At 23.0% G+C, this 16,302-nt stretch overlaps 4 protein-coding genes across 5 annotated transcripts in view; 3 read left to right on the top strand and 1 right to left on the bottom strand.

Annotated features, from left to right (window-relative positions):
* LOC122712244 (mediator of RNA polymerase II transcription subunit 31) overlaps positions 1 to 1,916 on the bottom strand; it is a 5,407-nt gene extending 3,491 nt beyond the window's left edge. Inside the window, exons 1-5 of one of the 2 annotated variants that reach the window (XM_043931738.1) lie at positions 1,842 to 1,914; positions 1,654 to 1,777; positions 998 to 1,087; positions 644 to 931; positions 36 to 164 (exon numbers count right to left, since the gene is read on the bottom strand). In XM_043931738.1, coding sequence (XP_043787673.1) covers positions 127 to 164; positions 644 to 931; positions 998 to 1,087; positions 1,654 to 1,720 — 483 coding nt within the window. In that variant the 5' untranslated portion in view covers positions 1,721 to 1,777; positions 1,842 to 1,914 and the 3' untranslated portion in view covers positions 36 to 126. Of the gene's footprint in view, positions 1 to 35; positions 165 to 643; positions 932 to 997; positions 1,088 to 1,653 lie in introns of both variants that reach the window. The other variant, XM_043931729.1, reaches the window with a different exon arrangement.
* A 1,183-nt stretch (positions 1,917 to 3,099) lies between these two features.
* LOC122714238 lies at positions 3,100 to 9,356 on the top strand. Its single transcript, XM_043935426.1, has 7 exons — positions 3,100 to 3,406; positions 3,610 to 3,919; positions 4,029 to 4,392; positions 5,494 to 5,735; positions 7,813 to 8,112; positions 8,553 to 8,916; positions 8,993 to 9,356. The coding sequence occupies exons 2-7, from the start codon at positions 3,618 to 3,620 to the stop codon at positions 9,245 to 9,247; spliced, it is 1,827 nt and encodes a 608-aa protein (XP_043791361.1). The 5' UTR covers positions 3,100 to 3,406; positions 3,610 to 3,617; the 3' UTR covers positions 9,248 to 9,356.
* Positions 9,357 to 10,157: 801 nt separating this feature from the next.
* On the top strand, positions 10,158 to 11,190 carry LOC122712903 (cuticle protein 7-like). Its single transcript, XM_043932914.1, has 3 exons — positions 10,158 to 10,362; positions 10,454 to 10,668; positions 11,032 to 11,190. The coding sequence occupies exons 1-3, from the start codon at positions 10,158 to 10,160 to the stop codon at positions 11,188 to 11,190; spliced, it is 579 nt and encodes a 192-aa protein (XP_043788849.1).
* A 583-nt stretch (positions 11,191 to 11,773) lies between these two features.
* On the top strand, positions 11,774 to 15,794 carry LOC122712076. Its single transcript, XM_043931411.1, has 4 exons — positions 11,774 to 12,003; positions 12,077 to 12,223; positions 12,475 to 12,549; positions 12,669 to 15,794. The coding sequence occupies exons 1-4, from the start codon at positions 11,866 to 11,868 to the stop codon at positions 15,423 to 15,425; spliced, it is 3,117 nt and encodes a 1,038-aa protein (XP_043787346.1). The 5' UTR covers positions 11,774 to 11,865; the 3' UTR covers positions 15,426 to 15,794.
* The last annotated feature ends 508 nt before the right edge of the window (positions 15,795 to 16,302 follow it).

Genomic DNA, 16,302 nt, shown 5'->3' with positions numbered 1-16,302 from the left:
TAAATTTTATAAATGAATATTATAAATGGACTTACTAAGATCATTCAAATTTGCATTTTTATCCATGTCTTCAATTTTCTTCCACAGTCTTGAAGCATAAAGTCACAAACACTTATGCGTTAACAGCTATTCAGGTTTCAGCATCATTCGTCCAAAATCAGATTCTACAATTGGAGTGTCTTTATTTCAGATTGTTTCCACATAATATTTAAAATAATATATTTCTTTAAGTTTAATATTTATTAGATATTGGAATTTTTATATTATTCATTTATTTTAATTAAATTAGTATTTTGTTACTTATATAATGAATTTTTTTAAATAATTATTTTAATATATTTCATGTCATCATTCCATATTTTATATTATACATATTAACATAAATAAATAAACACATTAATATAAACAAGAGATAGAAGGAAAAAAGGGAGAAATGTAATCAGAGATATATTGAGAACATAGAAAAGTACTTTATTTGTGATTTATCACAGCCAAAAAACATAACTAAAACAATTCTGATAAGGAACTACAGTTATAGACATTATTGCGTAATGCCATTTTAATATTGTAGTTCTTATGGACCCATTTAATAGTTTAATGAGTTTGTCATATATTACTCAAGGAACTTTAGGTTGTACAATACCATTATTTTGAGGATTTGTATGTTGCGTTTGTTCTGCAGCAGTCTGTAACAATCTTGTTCTACGTCTGGTATAATGTTGCCATAATAAAATTTGTTGATCATCTATAAACTTTGTACATTGAGAATTTACTACTTCTCTTCTAAAATGTTCATATTGTAATAAATCTAAAAAGTATAAACACATAGGATATTTCAAATATTTTGCATATTCTGGCTCTTTCCAATATAACAAATATTTAAGGTAATTTATAAATGTTGAATCTTTAAAGTAACCACGTTGTGCTAAAACTAAAATAATAATTATAAATATTTTCTTAATAAATTACAAAATATTTTAATTATTATCTAACATACAATTTAAATAGTTTGGATTTGCAAGACATTGAACAAATTCTAATTCAACTTGAAATCTTAAACGTTGTTGATCATCTGTTTCTGGACCCCCTAAAAACAAATGCATTAAACAAAAAATATAGTAAAAATTATCATATAATTTTCAATATAATTTTTAGATTGAATTATTTTTTACATAAGAGAAACAATAAAATATGTAAGAGAAATAGAAAACTCTACAAATATAATCTAACCTAAAACTTGTTAAGGAACAACAAGCACGTATAATTTATAATTATATTGTAAAATATTTAATTTTATCATACATATATAATTTTAAATAAAATTAAAATAATAGATATGATAATAATAAAATTCATATATTTGTCGATATAAAAAAACAATTTAAAAGATACAAGTAATACAATAAATCCAGTAGCGAAAAACGAAGTATATAAATATATTTGTGAAAATATAAATTAAGAAAGAAAAAATAATACTCTTTTAATTCAATAAATTAACAAAATTAAGTTTTGTATAAAATGTCGCATGTAATAATATACACATTAATATGAATAAAAAAGAAATAATATACAATTGATTTGTTTACAAAAACAATCTTAAAAGTTTTAAGAATTATGAAAATATAATTTATATATTATATATATAAAAAATACCGTTCATTCCAATGAAAGATGGTTTTCTGCCTTTCATGAGACTCGGAGGATCATCCAAACGGTTCATAGTACATTAATTCGTAATAGTCGATTATTTTCGACCACAATGATTATAAAACACTATCTTTTTTATTAAAAAACAGATGAAATATATTTGAATCCAATTATAAAATTTATACAATCCTTACCAGAAATTTTTTCACAATTCCTTACTCTGAAAGTTTTCGTATACATATCGAAGCTTATGTCACAAAATCACAGGTAAGTAAATTGTAATCAAATACATTGTAGCGACAACAGCGCCATTGTTTTCTATGGCCATTTAAGGAACGAAAAAATGCATTTTGTTATAAGAAATCAAAGATCTTTTAGACTAAAAAACAAATGTTAAATTAATATTTTTATTTCATATTTAGAATAATATATATAGATATTTAATATAATATAAAATAATATAAAAATATAAGATGAACTCATTATATTATTTACAAGAAAAATTAATAAATTAAAAAAATAATAAAATTTTTGTATAAATTATTATTATTAAATTATTGTATATATATTATCATAATATTAATTTGCAACATATAGTATAATGCATTACGTAAATTAAAAAAAATTGGATATTTCATTAATATCATATATGCTGTTATCTAATGAAATGTTTTTCAAATCATAATAAGTATATAACTATAATATATAAAATTTATACACATATGCAAAATTTATTATTTTTAATATATTATACTTATTTTATATTAAAGTCAATGCACAGTTTTTCGTGCAAGGAAAATTATTTTTTTTGCTTTAAAAATAAATATAAATTTAATTAAAAATTTTATTTTGTAAAATCCTATTCGAAAAATTAATATAATTATTGTTTTTATAATTAATTTTTAATTATATTATTATATATTATAATCTTCTAATTAAATATGGATTATTAAGAATTTTATAGTCATCAGGATGTCCGCTTCCAAAGCGGAACATCAAGGAATTAGATCAGAAAATGATTAAATTAGAAAGCGTCGCGATTCTTTTGCGTCGCCGACCTCTTTCATTCCGATGAATGCTTTCATAATTCTTTTGTTCATGTTCCCTTATGAAAATTAATTAACAATCTGGTGATATCGACGAATCTTAATGACAGGAAATATATTATATTTAAAATCCTCAGAAACTGCATACTTAAAGTAAAGTAAGTTAAAATAAGTATCCATTATAATTTTTAAAAGAACAATTAACAATTTTTTAATACAATTGTTGTCATTTATTATTATTATTTCAATTTTTATAAAAATTCAACTATTGTATTTTTTAATAAAAAGATTCTTCTAATAAAACAGGATGTTATTTTTAATGTCTTTTAATTTTCTTTCAAAATCTTCTTTAGTGTATATAAACAAAATGATTGAGAACGTCTATCTAATATATGGTTTGATGGTTACAGTAATTATCTACTTCTTCCGTGCTTGTACAAATCCGGAGAAAAAATATAGGGAGAAAATATGCTACTTTTTAATCGGAAATGAACACGTTTTCTACACCTGACCTAGTGCTGTTGCTTCATAACACGTTACGAATTCGAGTCCAATTAATTTGTGCTATGAATTAAAAATCAAGACGTTCACAGTTTCTTTCACTCTTCGTTGAGACATTAAACCAATTCTCTTGGCGATCAGTGTTACTCTTTTGCCTTATCTTGAATTGATATTCACAAGGACAACGCTATTTCTGCTAATTTCATCAATCGGTAATATTCTAAATGTGTATCGGTGGAATTAATACGATAGTGCTACAGTTATCGTGATTCAGTGAGCAAAGCTTAATAAATTTTTTATGATTCAAGGATTTTCTAATAATAATCGCCGCAACGCGACAAAAACTCTTATTTCTTTCTCATTCAGCAGAATTTGTTTTTTTAATTCATCTGTTTACAGTCCAACTTGTTTGCAGTGTGAAACATGACTACGAAGAAGATAATTCCTGTGCCTTATCCTTTTTCAATGGAAGAAGAATTGAAAAAGAATCCGGAATTAAAGATATCAGATATCGAGATGTTGAGGGAATGGTGTGAAAAGCAACAACATTTGCCTAAACCGTCAGATCTACATTTAATTATGTTCTTACACAGTAATTATTATAGTATAGAAGCGGCTAAAAATACTATAGAGAATTTCTTCACCATTAGATCCCATGTTCCTGAATTTTTTGCAAACAGAGATCCATTAGGATCGAAAGAATTGCGTCAGATATTCAATGTCGTGTGAGTTTTACTTCTTCTTTATATATTCTTTTGTTCATTATTATCGATTATCATTCGTATGGTTTTTTTCATTGCGGAAAAATAAATTTAATTTTTTACTGCAATATAGATTCGCGACTGAATTGCCTGGACTCTCGAAACAAGGGCACAAGATACTTTTCGCGAAATTAATAGATACCGATCCATCACATTATTCTTTCGAAGATAGTTGCAAATATTTCTTTATGGGAAGTGATTTAATTGGTTTGAGAAATGGTATTTGCGATGGGTATATTTTTATTGGAGATTCAACTAATGTGTCTTTGGGCCACGTTGGGCGAATAAGTCCTATGGGCATGAAGAAGTTGGTGATGTACATCCAAGAAGGAATACCTGTTCGACTCAAAGGAATACATTTTATCAATACTCCATCGGTAATGGATGTGATAATAAATATGGCGAAGCCATTCATGAAAAAGGAATTTTGGAATATGGTAAGAGATTTTGAAATTTTACATACATAGAAAACAAATTGAAACTTTTTTTTACACATTTTTACTATTGTTTTTAAATAAAATATTTCAATTTAAATACTAAAATAATTAGATCTTATACATTATTATGAAAATATATATAATTACATAATTGTTTATTTTCATTATTATAATATATTTATTATATCTATTTTATCTATTTTATCTATAAAATAGATTCTTAGATATCATAAATTAGTAGTTTTAATGTAATTTTCAATTTATAAAAATATTAATAATTAAAATATGTTTAATAATTACTTATATAAGTCTTTATATCTCATGGGAAATCAATTATATTATTGAACAATACGTACAATTCCGTTTTATATGAAATTATCAATAAAGCATAATAATTACATTAATTCCATATGAATTCCATGGAATAATTTTAATTAACAGAATATCAGTTGAAATAATAAAAAAATAATCATAAATTTTTTATTATTTAAATAAAAATTAATCATAAAAATTAAAAATACATATTGTGTATATACATATACACAAACTTATAATATACATAATATACATAAACTTACATAAACTTTCATTAAAATCTGATTTTCGGGTTAAATGAATTTTTTTGTAAAATAATGTAAAATAAAATAGAGACTTTTGTATACTTATCAATTTTAGCATAAATCATATATCGATTTCTATTTTATTTTCTTTCATTTTTTATTTAATGTATATTTGTAATTTGCATTTGTAATGAATATACCGATTCCATCATTGCAATTTATATTTGCAATGATGAGATTAACATATAATCAAGAGACATCTCTCTAAAGAATAATTTTATTTGTCTACACACGTATCTTACGTAAGAAATAATTTACTTATTTACATTAAACTTTAAGTAAAATGATAATTTCCCAATCTATAGAGTAATATATTTTTTCTGTCAAATTTATAATTAAATATTATATTGCACATATTACAATTAAATATTATATTGCACATATGAAATATTTTGATTATTGTTAATTTTACTATTTATCTCAATTACTTGTTCAATAATTTTAGGTAAAATAGATAATATTTTATTAATTTCTTTTTTAGATACATTTACATTCATCGTTAAAAACATTGGAAGAATTTGTTTCTCTCGATCTTCTTCCTAATGAAATCGGAGGAAAAGCAGGATCGATAATTCAAATGCACGAAAATGAGATAAAAGAAATCGACGATAAACGAGAATGGTTTATCGAAGAGGTGAAATTATCTACTGTAGATGAATCATTGCGTATTGGAAAAAATAAGATTGCAAATGATTTTTTCGGTGTCGAGGGAACTTTCAAGAAGCTCGAAATAGATTAAGAAAGGAAAGAGAAAATTGTGTGTATTTTTTATTTTTTAGAAGATTTATTTTTTTCTTACTTTACGGATAATAAAGATTTATTATAATATTTTTTTAATTGTATAGCAAATGATAACATTGCATAATATGTAAAATAATCTAAAATAAAATTATTATATACATTTTATAATAATCTTATTAATAAAAATTTCTATTGATATTTAATATTTTTAATCAAACAGAATAATTGTAAATGTATGCTGAAAAAAAATAATAACATATTTTAATCTTATGATTTGTAATTATATTATTAAATATTAATTACTTCATATTAAGACTAATATCATATTAATTATCATAAAATATAATTTCATAAAATTTTTTAATTTTAATTGATGAAATTATTAGATAATTTGTTAATTTTTGAAAAATTTCCTCATTCTTAAATGGATAACTCGTTGTAATATAAATGTAATAAATTATTTGTTGTGTAAAATTTTATTAAAAAATATATTCTAAATAATGTATCCGGGAAATTTACTTTACATTGTAATATAGGAATACAAAGTCCAAGGTATTTCAAAACTTATAATTTTATATAATTTCAAGTTCTTATTCACAATGACTTGAACTAAATTTTTCTTCTTTATCATGTAATTTGAATCTTGTAATTTTTCAATGATATTTAAATTTTAATAATGAGAAATAATATTTATTATTTTTACTGAAAAATACATTTCCAATATTAAAATTATAGTGCTCGAAGAGGTGAAATTATCTACTATAATTTCATTCATCATTGTGTATTGGAAAAAATAAGATTGCGAATGATATGAATATTTCATGTACATATAATAATTTAATTAAAAAAAAATTAATACTATATTCTATTCTTACCTAAATTTTTAAATGGAAAGAGTTTCTTAAAATATTGAAATTAGAAAGATAGTGAAATTAGAAAAAAAATCCATTATTTTTATATATAATTTAAAATCTATAAATTTCTTTAAAAGTGGATTTGAAAAATAAATCATTAGATGGGAAATTGTTCTAAAAAAAAAAAAGAAATTGTATTTTGGATTAATACTTAAAAATTTATATGTAATAATAATAAATTTGTTTATGAAACCAAAAACTAATTGTTATAAAAACTCGATTATTTAAATTTGTTTAAAAGATTATTTGAAAGATAATTGCAATTTATATGTTTGCTAGTTAAAATAAAGAAGAAACATATATATTGCATTTATTTTAATTTAATATCAAGATTTGTTATTAAATATTTTGTATTAATAACTTTTTTTTATATAAATACATTTGTTTTCATAGATTTTTTTAATACTATAAATAATATACATATATATATATATATATTTTATATATTTTATACTTTATAATTAAATATAATTAAATACTTTATAATTACTTTATAATAAAATTTTCATATGATTCAAAGATAAATATATTATAAATTAACATTTATAAATCTGACAACCTTGCAACTATCATGCTATTTGCGATTATATGCTAACTCATTTCATTGCTCGATTGTACTTGAATGATAGTCAGTATTATTCAAACCATCAACGTGATCTCTACAAAACAAAGATTTTCCTTCTATCATATAGTAAGTGCTTTACTTCTGTTATACACATATATTATTTAAATTGTTTGATAAATCCAAGCGTGATTTCTGTAAAAATTTAATAATATAAATTCATTTCTAAAAATGAAATAAATATATATCAATAAATAAATTATTTTCATTAAATTTAATTGAAATAATGATTTAAAACGCAAATATCTTGAATGTTTTATTATTAGTTTATTATTAAAAAAATTATATTCCTATTATTCAATTATATCTGAAATTGTGATTTGTATTATAAAATTTAACTATTATTATAAAGTAACTATTATTATAAAATTTTTTATAATAATTAATCTTTATAATAATTAATTTTATAATAATTAATAATTAATCTTTTTTGTTTTTAAAATTTTTTTTCATTATTAAAATAATGATAAAACAATCGTTAAATGTTTTTATGTACTTAAAAAATTATATATATGTTTTTAAGAAACTCGTATGCAAACATGGACACATTTCAAGGAATATCATACGAAGAAGAATTGAAAAAAAATCCAGAATTGAAAAATGAAGACATACAAATATTAAAAGAATGGTATAAGAAACAACCTCATTTACCACAAATAACAGATTCAGAGTTGGCGTTATTTTTACACAGTAATTATTATAAAATAGAAGCCACAAAGACAACTATTGATACATATTTCACTATAAAAACCCATGTCCCTGAATTTTTCTCTAATAGAGATCCTTTGGGATCAAAGGAATTAAGGAAATCTTTTCAAACTGTGTAAGTTCTTCTATTTGTAAATTATTTAATTATTTATTTAACTTTTGTCTTCATTATTTCTGAAATATTTAAAAAAATAATTAAATATATTTACATATAAAAATTAATATTAAATGTGATAATGCCTAAAAAAGAATATTATATCTTTTTAAAAAGAATTAAAAGATATTGAAAAATTCAATTTTTAAGAACAGTTTTATAAGAAATTAATCTTAATAGAATTATATTCATATATTAATTTTCATAATTATTTTTAATTTCCATATTTCAATTATCGTTTATATGTAGATAAAATGTATTACTTATCTTTTAGAAATAAACGTTATCTTATTAAATTATTACCTCTTTTTTTAAAATGAAAATATTATTTTTTTGAAATATATCTTTATTTTTAATTTTTATAATATATTAATATTTATATTTTACAAAATTCGTTTTAGGACTATTCAAGTTTTAGAAAATAAAACGCCAGAAGGATATGCAATTCTTTATGGAAGATTAATCGATCCTGATCCTTCAAATTATGTTTATAATGATACAATGAAATATCTGAGCATGACTCTTGATCTGTGGCTTCATAGAGAAGGCACAACAAATGGACATATAATTTTATTCGATATGAAGAATGTTGTTTTCGGACATGCTGCTCGACTAAATCCTGTAGGATTAAAAAAGTATCTTATCTATTTACAGGAAGCATTACCAGTTCGTTTGAAAGGATTTCATTTTATGAACATTACATCAGTAATGGATGTAATATTAAATATGATGAAACCATTCATGAAAAAGGAATTATTAGATATGGTAATATATACTACTTTAATATTCTAATTAATTTTGAGTGTTTTAACAATTTAAATAATTTAAAAATTTCTTCTAGCTTCATACACATACAACTTTAGATACATTGTCGAAATTTATACCTATAGATATATTACCAAATGAGATTGGTGGAAAAGCTGGTCCTCTAATGGAATTTCACAAAAAAACAATTAAAATGCTTGAGGAGAATCGTGACTGGTTCTTACAAGAAGAAACGAAAGTCGTTAACGAATCCCTGAGAATGGGTAAAGGAAAAACAGCAATTGATCTTTTTGGTGTTGAAGGAACTTTCAAGAAACTCGATATTGATTAAATTTTCAATTGCATAAATCTTAATGATTAAATTGATATTTTTTTTTATTTTAAACAAATTTTTTAAATTTGATTGTATTGTATTCCAGAAAAATTTTAAATAATGAATAAATAAATCATTTATGCATAAATATTTTTTTTTCTTTTATATTTTATGTTACTATATTTTTAATTCTTTAATGATAGAAATTCATTTATAATTATTTTATTATAAAGGAATACTTACTACGTTCGAAAAAGTATCCAATATTAAAACAGAAAATAATACATATTGCTTCTATCTTTTCGTCAGTTTCTTATATTACTTTCACTGGCAAACTCTTTCAGTTTATATCGATTCGTGAAAACGAAAGTATCTACACGAAGTGTCACAGTTGTAAAGATGGAGAATTTAATGGTAAGTGCATCATAATTTTATTGTAATTTCATAATATTTAATATATATATTTTAATGTATCATAATATATATAATCATTATTTCATCCTTAGCAATATATCTTAATTTTGATATTTTATTTCAATTTTAAGTAATTAAATTATTAAATAATTTCACTAAAGCAATTTTTTTATCTTTCGTGACATATTAAATGCTTAAGATCTTTAAATAATAATAATAATAATAATTAATAAAAAAAATAAGAAAAATAATTCTTTTTTTCGTAAAATTATACTATTGCATGATGTGATCAGATGATTCCGTAATCAGTTTGGAATTTAACTTAAAATCTCGTCATCTGATATCTATATATGTTTATTAATTCTTTGTTTCTGATATATAAATTTCACTTTTATTATTAAAAGATTGATCTCTACATAGTCTCAAACAGCAATTACGTGATTATAAAATAGTATTAATTAATTTACATTCAATTAAATTATTTTAAAATAAATCAATAAATATAACTAATTAAATGATTACACTTTCGAATCAGATCGCATTTATTCTGATTAGCCCTTGTCTGGGGAACATATCACATCTTTTGTCAGAATCATCTACAACGACTACTCCACCATCGCTTCCTAAACCTTATAGCTTTCATTATCAAGCAGGACGATATCCTGGAAATATAGATCGTGTTCATCAAGAAAGTGGAGATGGTACTGGACATGTTCAAGGTAATTATTAAATGTTCAACATCGAATTTTAAAAAATTAAAAAAATTTTTTTCTAGTTAAAAAAAATTATTCCTTTAATGTATTTTTTTAGGTTCTTATTCTTTTATCGATCCCAAACATAAAATACGAACAGTACAATATATAGCCGATGAAAATGGATTTCATGCATCTTTAATAAATTATGAAGATACAGTTATTCAACCTGTCGATTCTGAAACAGTAAGACTCGCGAAGGAAAAACATTTTCGATTGTATCAAAAGATAGCTGAAGCAAATGCTCATGGTGTTCCGATCAATCTTCCACAAGTAATGAATATATAACTTTTTTTTCTATGGATTCTTAATTTAGGATTCAAATGATAATAAAAATAAAAATATTAGGTATTGCCAATATTTGAAATTTGAAATAATGATAATGAAAACTATTTTAGGTTAGAATAACTGTTTTTAACTGATCATAATAAAATTTTTCAAAAAATCATTTATTTAAAATTTGAATTTTTATATTTATTTATTAAAATATTCGCAAACTTTATGCATTTCTTTTAACAACTTTCTTTTGTGAACAAATATAATTTATATGATTTGATTCAAATAAGATTTATTTTCATTGCTAGATAAAAATAATTTAATGAAATGATAGTTTTCACCTGTTGATTTATTTTATAGGATTCTGCAAGTGTGGAGAAAGCAAAGGATAAACATATTCAACTTTACCAAAAAATCGCCGAGGAACATGCGGCAATTGCAGCTCAAAGGGAAACTGAACGATTAGCCTATGAAGCTACTTCTGTAGTAAACGATGTAAATCTCGATCATGCGTACTAATTTGTATTTGACAAAACAATAGAAAAGAATTAGAAACACAATGATACTGAATATTATATAATACTGTTTTTATTATGATTTTCATGAAATTTAATATTTAAGAATTTAAATTTAAGATCAAATGTACATAAACTATATAATATACAGACTACTTAATTTGATTTACAAACATGAAGTATTTTAATAGTTACAGCAGTTTTTCTTGAAAATCCACCTTAACCATTTTATCCATTTTCTTTTATGCAAAAATTTATTTATTTTCTTTTTGAACTATTTTTTCAAAAAAATTATTTTTTTATCATTTTTCAAAACAATTAAAAGAATTTGGAATTAAATCTATGAAATTAAAAAAATAAAATATATTATTACGTATAAATTTTCGCGCAATTTATTGTAATAACTTGAACATATCTATAAATTTTGTTTCGATATATGGAATAAAATCGGATAAATTTAGTGGAAAAAAATAATGTTATCATTATTTATTACTTAAGTAATTAAAAAATTGCAATAGGAATATAGAAATATAACAAATTTTTTTGTAAAAAAATAATTCTGGTAATATTGAATATATCGATCTATCGTTATAGCACCCGCCATAGTTTATTCGTAACATATTCACAGTGTTCGGTATCAATACCGATACGCATAATTGCTTTTCCTACAAGTGGAAAAATGTCGAGAAAACGTAAATTATCAAATATAAAAGAAAGATGCCGTATTTGCCTCGTTGATCATGCATGCATGACTAATTTATTTGACGAAGTTATACAATCAAGACTAACTGATTTAAGTAAATGTACTTCTATCAATGTATGTTTATATCACTTTTTTAACTTTAATTATATGCTTTTTTTATTCTAATTGAACATTTTTTTTTTTCTAGATTAAAGATGAGCATGGCTTACCAAATGTTATATGTCATATATGCCTCTACAAATTGGATATGTGGGATGAATTTAAAGAACAATTTATACGATCAAATCAAATGTTATTAAGTCAATTAGAACTTATAGAAACTTCTGATAATGAGGTGAGATAATTATTGTAAAGAAAATAATTTCTATTCTATAAAAATAAATTCAATTAATTTAATTTTAAATTTTTAGTTCTATATAATTGAATATATATATATATTATAATTCATACGTAAAATAATATTTACATATATGTAATATTATTTATTATTATATAATATATACACAATAATATCTTATAGCTTTATTCATATATATATTTCATAATTTTGTTATAATTTTAATTATTTTTTTAATTGTTTTTTAGAATTCTAAATCCAAAAGATCATGTAATAATTTAGAACAAAGTGGAGATGATAGTCTTTCTGATTCTTTTGATAAGGTATAAATAATAATAATTTTAACATTATTTAATATTAATAATAATTTTAATATAATTTTTCAATTATTTTTCAATTTTTTAATTAATAACATAAAATTTCATAAAAACATTTATTTCAGAAAAAATCAAAAACAGATGTACCAGCATTGATTCCTTTACAATTTACAAATAATGAAAACATAACAAATCAAACAATGCTCAAAGATATGTATATATCTGAAGATGATGTTACATCTTCAAAGGATTCTTCACAAAAGGCACATGATGCTTCTAATGATGATAAATGTAAAAATAATGAAAAACAAGAAAATAAAGATAAAATTCAATTAAAACCAACATTAGTTCCAATGAAAGTTAAACCATTAACTGGAAGACGCAATATAACTGAACGAAGAAAAGCATCAACTAAAAGATGGGTTGCAAGGAAAAAAGCACTTCTTGCAGCAACAGGAGAAAGTGTTTCAGATACAGATTCTATGGCATCAGATGATACACAATTATCACCGGTGCAAAAAGCAAGAGCAAAAACAAATATGGATAAAGAAATTGAGAAGCAAAAAAGATTGATTAGAGTATTAAAAAATTTGGAAACTAATATGACAGATAAATATACTACTAAAAGTGATAGAAATAATTTTATGAGTATAGATAGTGATTCTGATACGCATAGAACAAGATCTCTTAAAGATATTAATTCTGATGTTTCATTAACTGAAGGTAAAAATATGTCTATAAAAGAATGCACTGAAGTAAAAAAAGATAAATTTTCTGAAGATTTAAAAGAGAAAGAAAGTCTTCCTGTATTATTGCCAGAAAAAGTTATCGAAAAACAATCATCAGAAAAAAATGGAATAGAAATAATTGAAGATACATTTACACCATGTTCAGTAAAATCAGAATTACAAATTGGAGATGCTACATATATTGTTACTTCTACATTAATGCTTGCAGAACCCCATTATTTAAATAAAGCAAATTTAAATACTTTGTCAAAGGAATTTCAAAATGGGACTATTGAACAAAATTCTCAAGAAAAAAATACTGATATTATTGATGCTGTACAACTTCGTAGAATTAATCCAGTTCCAATAGATGCTAATAATAAAAAATGTATTGAGAGATGTTTAAATATAGAAGTGGAAGGAACAGAAATAGAAGCATTAAAACGTGTACAAGTTGAATTAGCAGGTTTTGTAGAGAAAGAAATGAAACATAGATTATTTGGAACAAATAATGATAATGTAAAAAAGAATAAAGGAGGATGTAAAACTTCATATCAAACTTTAGATCAACAATTGAAAAATATTATAGAAAAAACTATAAAGAAAAATTTTGAATCATCTATGATGAGAAGTTGTGGTTCTGATTTTAATTTATACTCCCAACAGTCTGGAAAAGTTTCACCAGCATTTGTAAAAGAAGCTATGAATTCTAAAAAATATCAACCGAAAGTTCTATTAAAACGTTTAGACTTAGCAAAAGAAAGTATACAACGAAATATTAATAATATGCATGTTTTAGTTAAACGTACAGTTAAAAATAAACTCGGCGGACCATTTAGTATGGTTTCTCATAAAAGACAAAGTGTACCACCAATAAGATATAATGACTATAATACTTCAGCTTTAGATTCTGATTCATATTTATCAGATGAGACATCTGAAGCCTCTAAGCCAGATAATACACAAAAGTTACAAGAAGATAAAGAACAAATTAACATTATGAAACAAATAAAAGAGCCAAAAGTTGCGGATTCTATTGCTGTTAAAAATGAACATAAGATAGAAATTCAAGAAAATATTTTTAAAATAATTTCATCACATGGTGAGAAACATATTTGCGGCGTGTGCGAACAATCGTTTGATAATCATAATGATGCGGTAACACATGTTCGTATGCATAAAACAGAAACTACTTCTATATCGCGACATAATAAACATAAAATGATGAGATGTAAGAGATGCCATGAAATAGTAGAAGCTAGATTTGTAAAAGCTCATGTATGTAAATCATCAAAACAACAAATTCACAAATGTTATGTATGTAATTCGACGTTCCGAACTGAAAAACTTTTGGTACGCCATTTAGAAAGCCATGATCAATCTGAATTTAATATAGAAAATATAACAAAAGGAGATACTCAGAAATTAAATGCGAATACATCACAAAATTCTAAAGAAACAGTACATTTAAAATCCGAAAAAAGTCAACTTTCAAAAATAGAAAATAATCTAATAAAATCAGATAATTCTAGAATAGAAATAAACAATGCTCAGTCAGAGAAAATTGGAATATCTAAAAATCGAGGAAATTTCGTGTCAGGAGAGAAACCAAAAGAAACATATACTTGTTTTGTATGTGATAAAATATTTACAGATGAAGAAATATTGAAAGATCATTTACAAAAACATTGTGATGATATAAGCGAGGATGATCAAAGCCCTGGTAAAGAACAATATCAATGTGCAATTTGTGGAGATTCACTAGATTCTGAAGAAGCACTAGAGGCACATGTTGAGAAACATTTATTTGATGAAGAGGATGATAATCCTAATCTTATTAATATTGCTAATGAAAATGATAAGTCAAATGAAGAACCTTATCAATGTCTACAATGTGCAGAAACATTTAATTCAGAAATGTTATTAGAAATGCACATGCAAGCTCATGAAGAAGAAGCTGCAATAGCAGAATGGGAAAAACAAGGAATAAAAGCTTGTGAATATCAATGTATGATTTGTGATGAACTTTTTGACACAGAAGAAGATTTATCAGAACATTTAGATATACATAATGGAAATGCACATGTTTGTCAGTTATGTGATAAACCATTTCCCAGTCTTGAGGACTTGCAAAAACATGTTGCAACTCATTAATATAATTTAGCGTTACCGGAAGAATTCCCTCACAAAAAAATATGCTATATATATTTTAGTACCCCTACTGCCACTCTTTAAGTATGAGTGATTAATAATAACGTCGTTATCCTGCCATTATCATTCGTCTTTTTCCCATTATTTCCTTGATCTGGTAACGCTAATGTAATTACTATTTTTTAAATACATACAAATTTTGTAAGATCGTTTTGTATATTAATAAGCTACCCAAATATTTTCGTGTAATTTTGTGTGCAATGATTCTTGAGTTTATAATTTATAATATGACTAAAATGATTTTTTATTATAGTAAATATAAATATGTATGATAATATTCAGATATATTAAGAATTTAAAATCAGTCTTTAAATTATAATATATAACTCGCTTCCATTTTATTATCTATGAAATATTTGTATTGCACTTGATTTTTAAACGACATTTAATATTTTTAATAATAATATTATATTTGCAAATATAAAAATTTTAAATATTGAAAATTTATGAAAATAGTAAATAATATGATTATTTGTAAATTAAATATAGGAATTAAGATAATTATTTTAACATACAATATTCAGAATTATAAAAATTTCATTTATATATATATATGTTAAATATTTCATATATAAATATAAATGTATTAAAAATTTGTGTACATAATATTTAATAAAAATTGTTCGTAATACAAAGTGATTGTTTATATATAAACAATATTTATAATATATATGACCATAAAGTCGCGTCTCCATTGTGTTAACATTTAATCGATAAAACCATTCAGTAATGCCAACAAGTGTTGACTTGTGCATCGACTTGAATTATATGATTTGAAAAATCGAATGATATTCCAATCAATTTACCGACTGATGTCGAT

Source organism: Apis laboriosa, unplaced genomic scaffold (assembly GCF_014066325.1).
Source record: "Apis laboriosa isolate Shangri-la unplaced genomic scaffold, ASM1406632v1 scaffold112_cov148, whole genome shotgun sequence".
NCBI lineage: Eukaryota > Metazoa > Arthropoda > Insecta > Hymenoptera > Apidae > Apis > Apis laboriosa.
Note: the sequence above shows the minus strand (reverse complement) of the source record. Positions and strands in the feature narration are given on the sequence as shown.

Excerpts from the sequence above, each read along its gene's own strand:
- LOC122714238 (XM_043935426.1), top strand. The coding sequence starts at position 3,618 with ATGACTACGAAGAAGATAATTCCTGTGCCTTATCCTTTTTCAATGGAA. Across the intron at positions 4,393-5,493 it reads AAAAGGAATTTTGGAATATG|ATACATTTACATTCATCGTT; the intron begins GTAAGAGATTTT and ends TTTCTTTTTTAG. Across the intron at positions 5,736-7,812 it reads GTCGAGGGAACTTTCAAGAA|AAACTCGTATGCAAACATGG; the intron begins GCTCGAAATAGA and ends TATGTTTTTAAG.
- LOC122712903 (XM_043932914.1), top strand. The coding sequence starts at position 10,158 with ATGATTACACTTTCGAATCAGATCGCATTTATTCTGATTAGCCCTTGT. Across the intron at positions 10,363-10,453 it reads TGGTACTGGACATGTTCAAG|GTTCTTATTCTTTTATCGAT; the intron begins GTAATTATTAAA and ends GTATTTTTTTAG. Across the intron at positions 10,669-11,031 it reads TTCCGATCAATCTTCCACAA|GATTCTGCAAGTGTGGAGAA; the intron begins GTAATGAATATA and ends TTTATTTTATAG.
- LOC122712076 (XM_043931411.1), top strand. The coding sequence starts at position 11,866 with ATGTCGAGAAAACGTAAATTATCAAATATAAAAGAAAGATGCCGTATT. Across the intron at positions 12,004-12,076 it reads GTAAATGTACTTCTATCAAT|ATTAAAGATGAGCATGGCTT; the intron begins GTATGTTTATAT and ends TTTTTTTTCTAG. Across the intron at positions 12,550-12,668 it reads TTTCTGATTCTTTTGATAAG|AAAAAATCAAAAACAGATGT; the intron begins GTATAAATAATA and ends CATTTATTTCAG.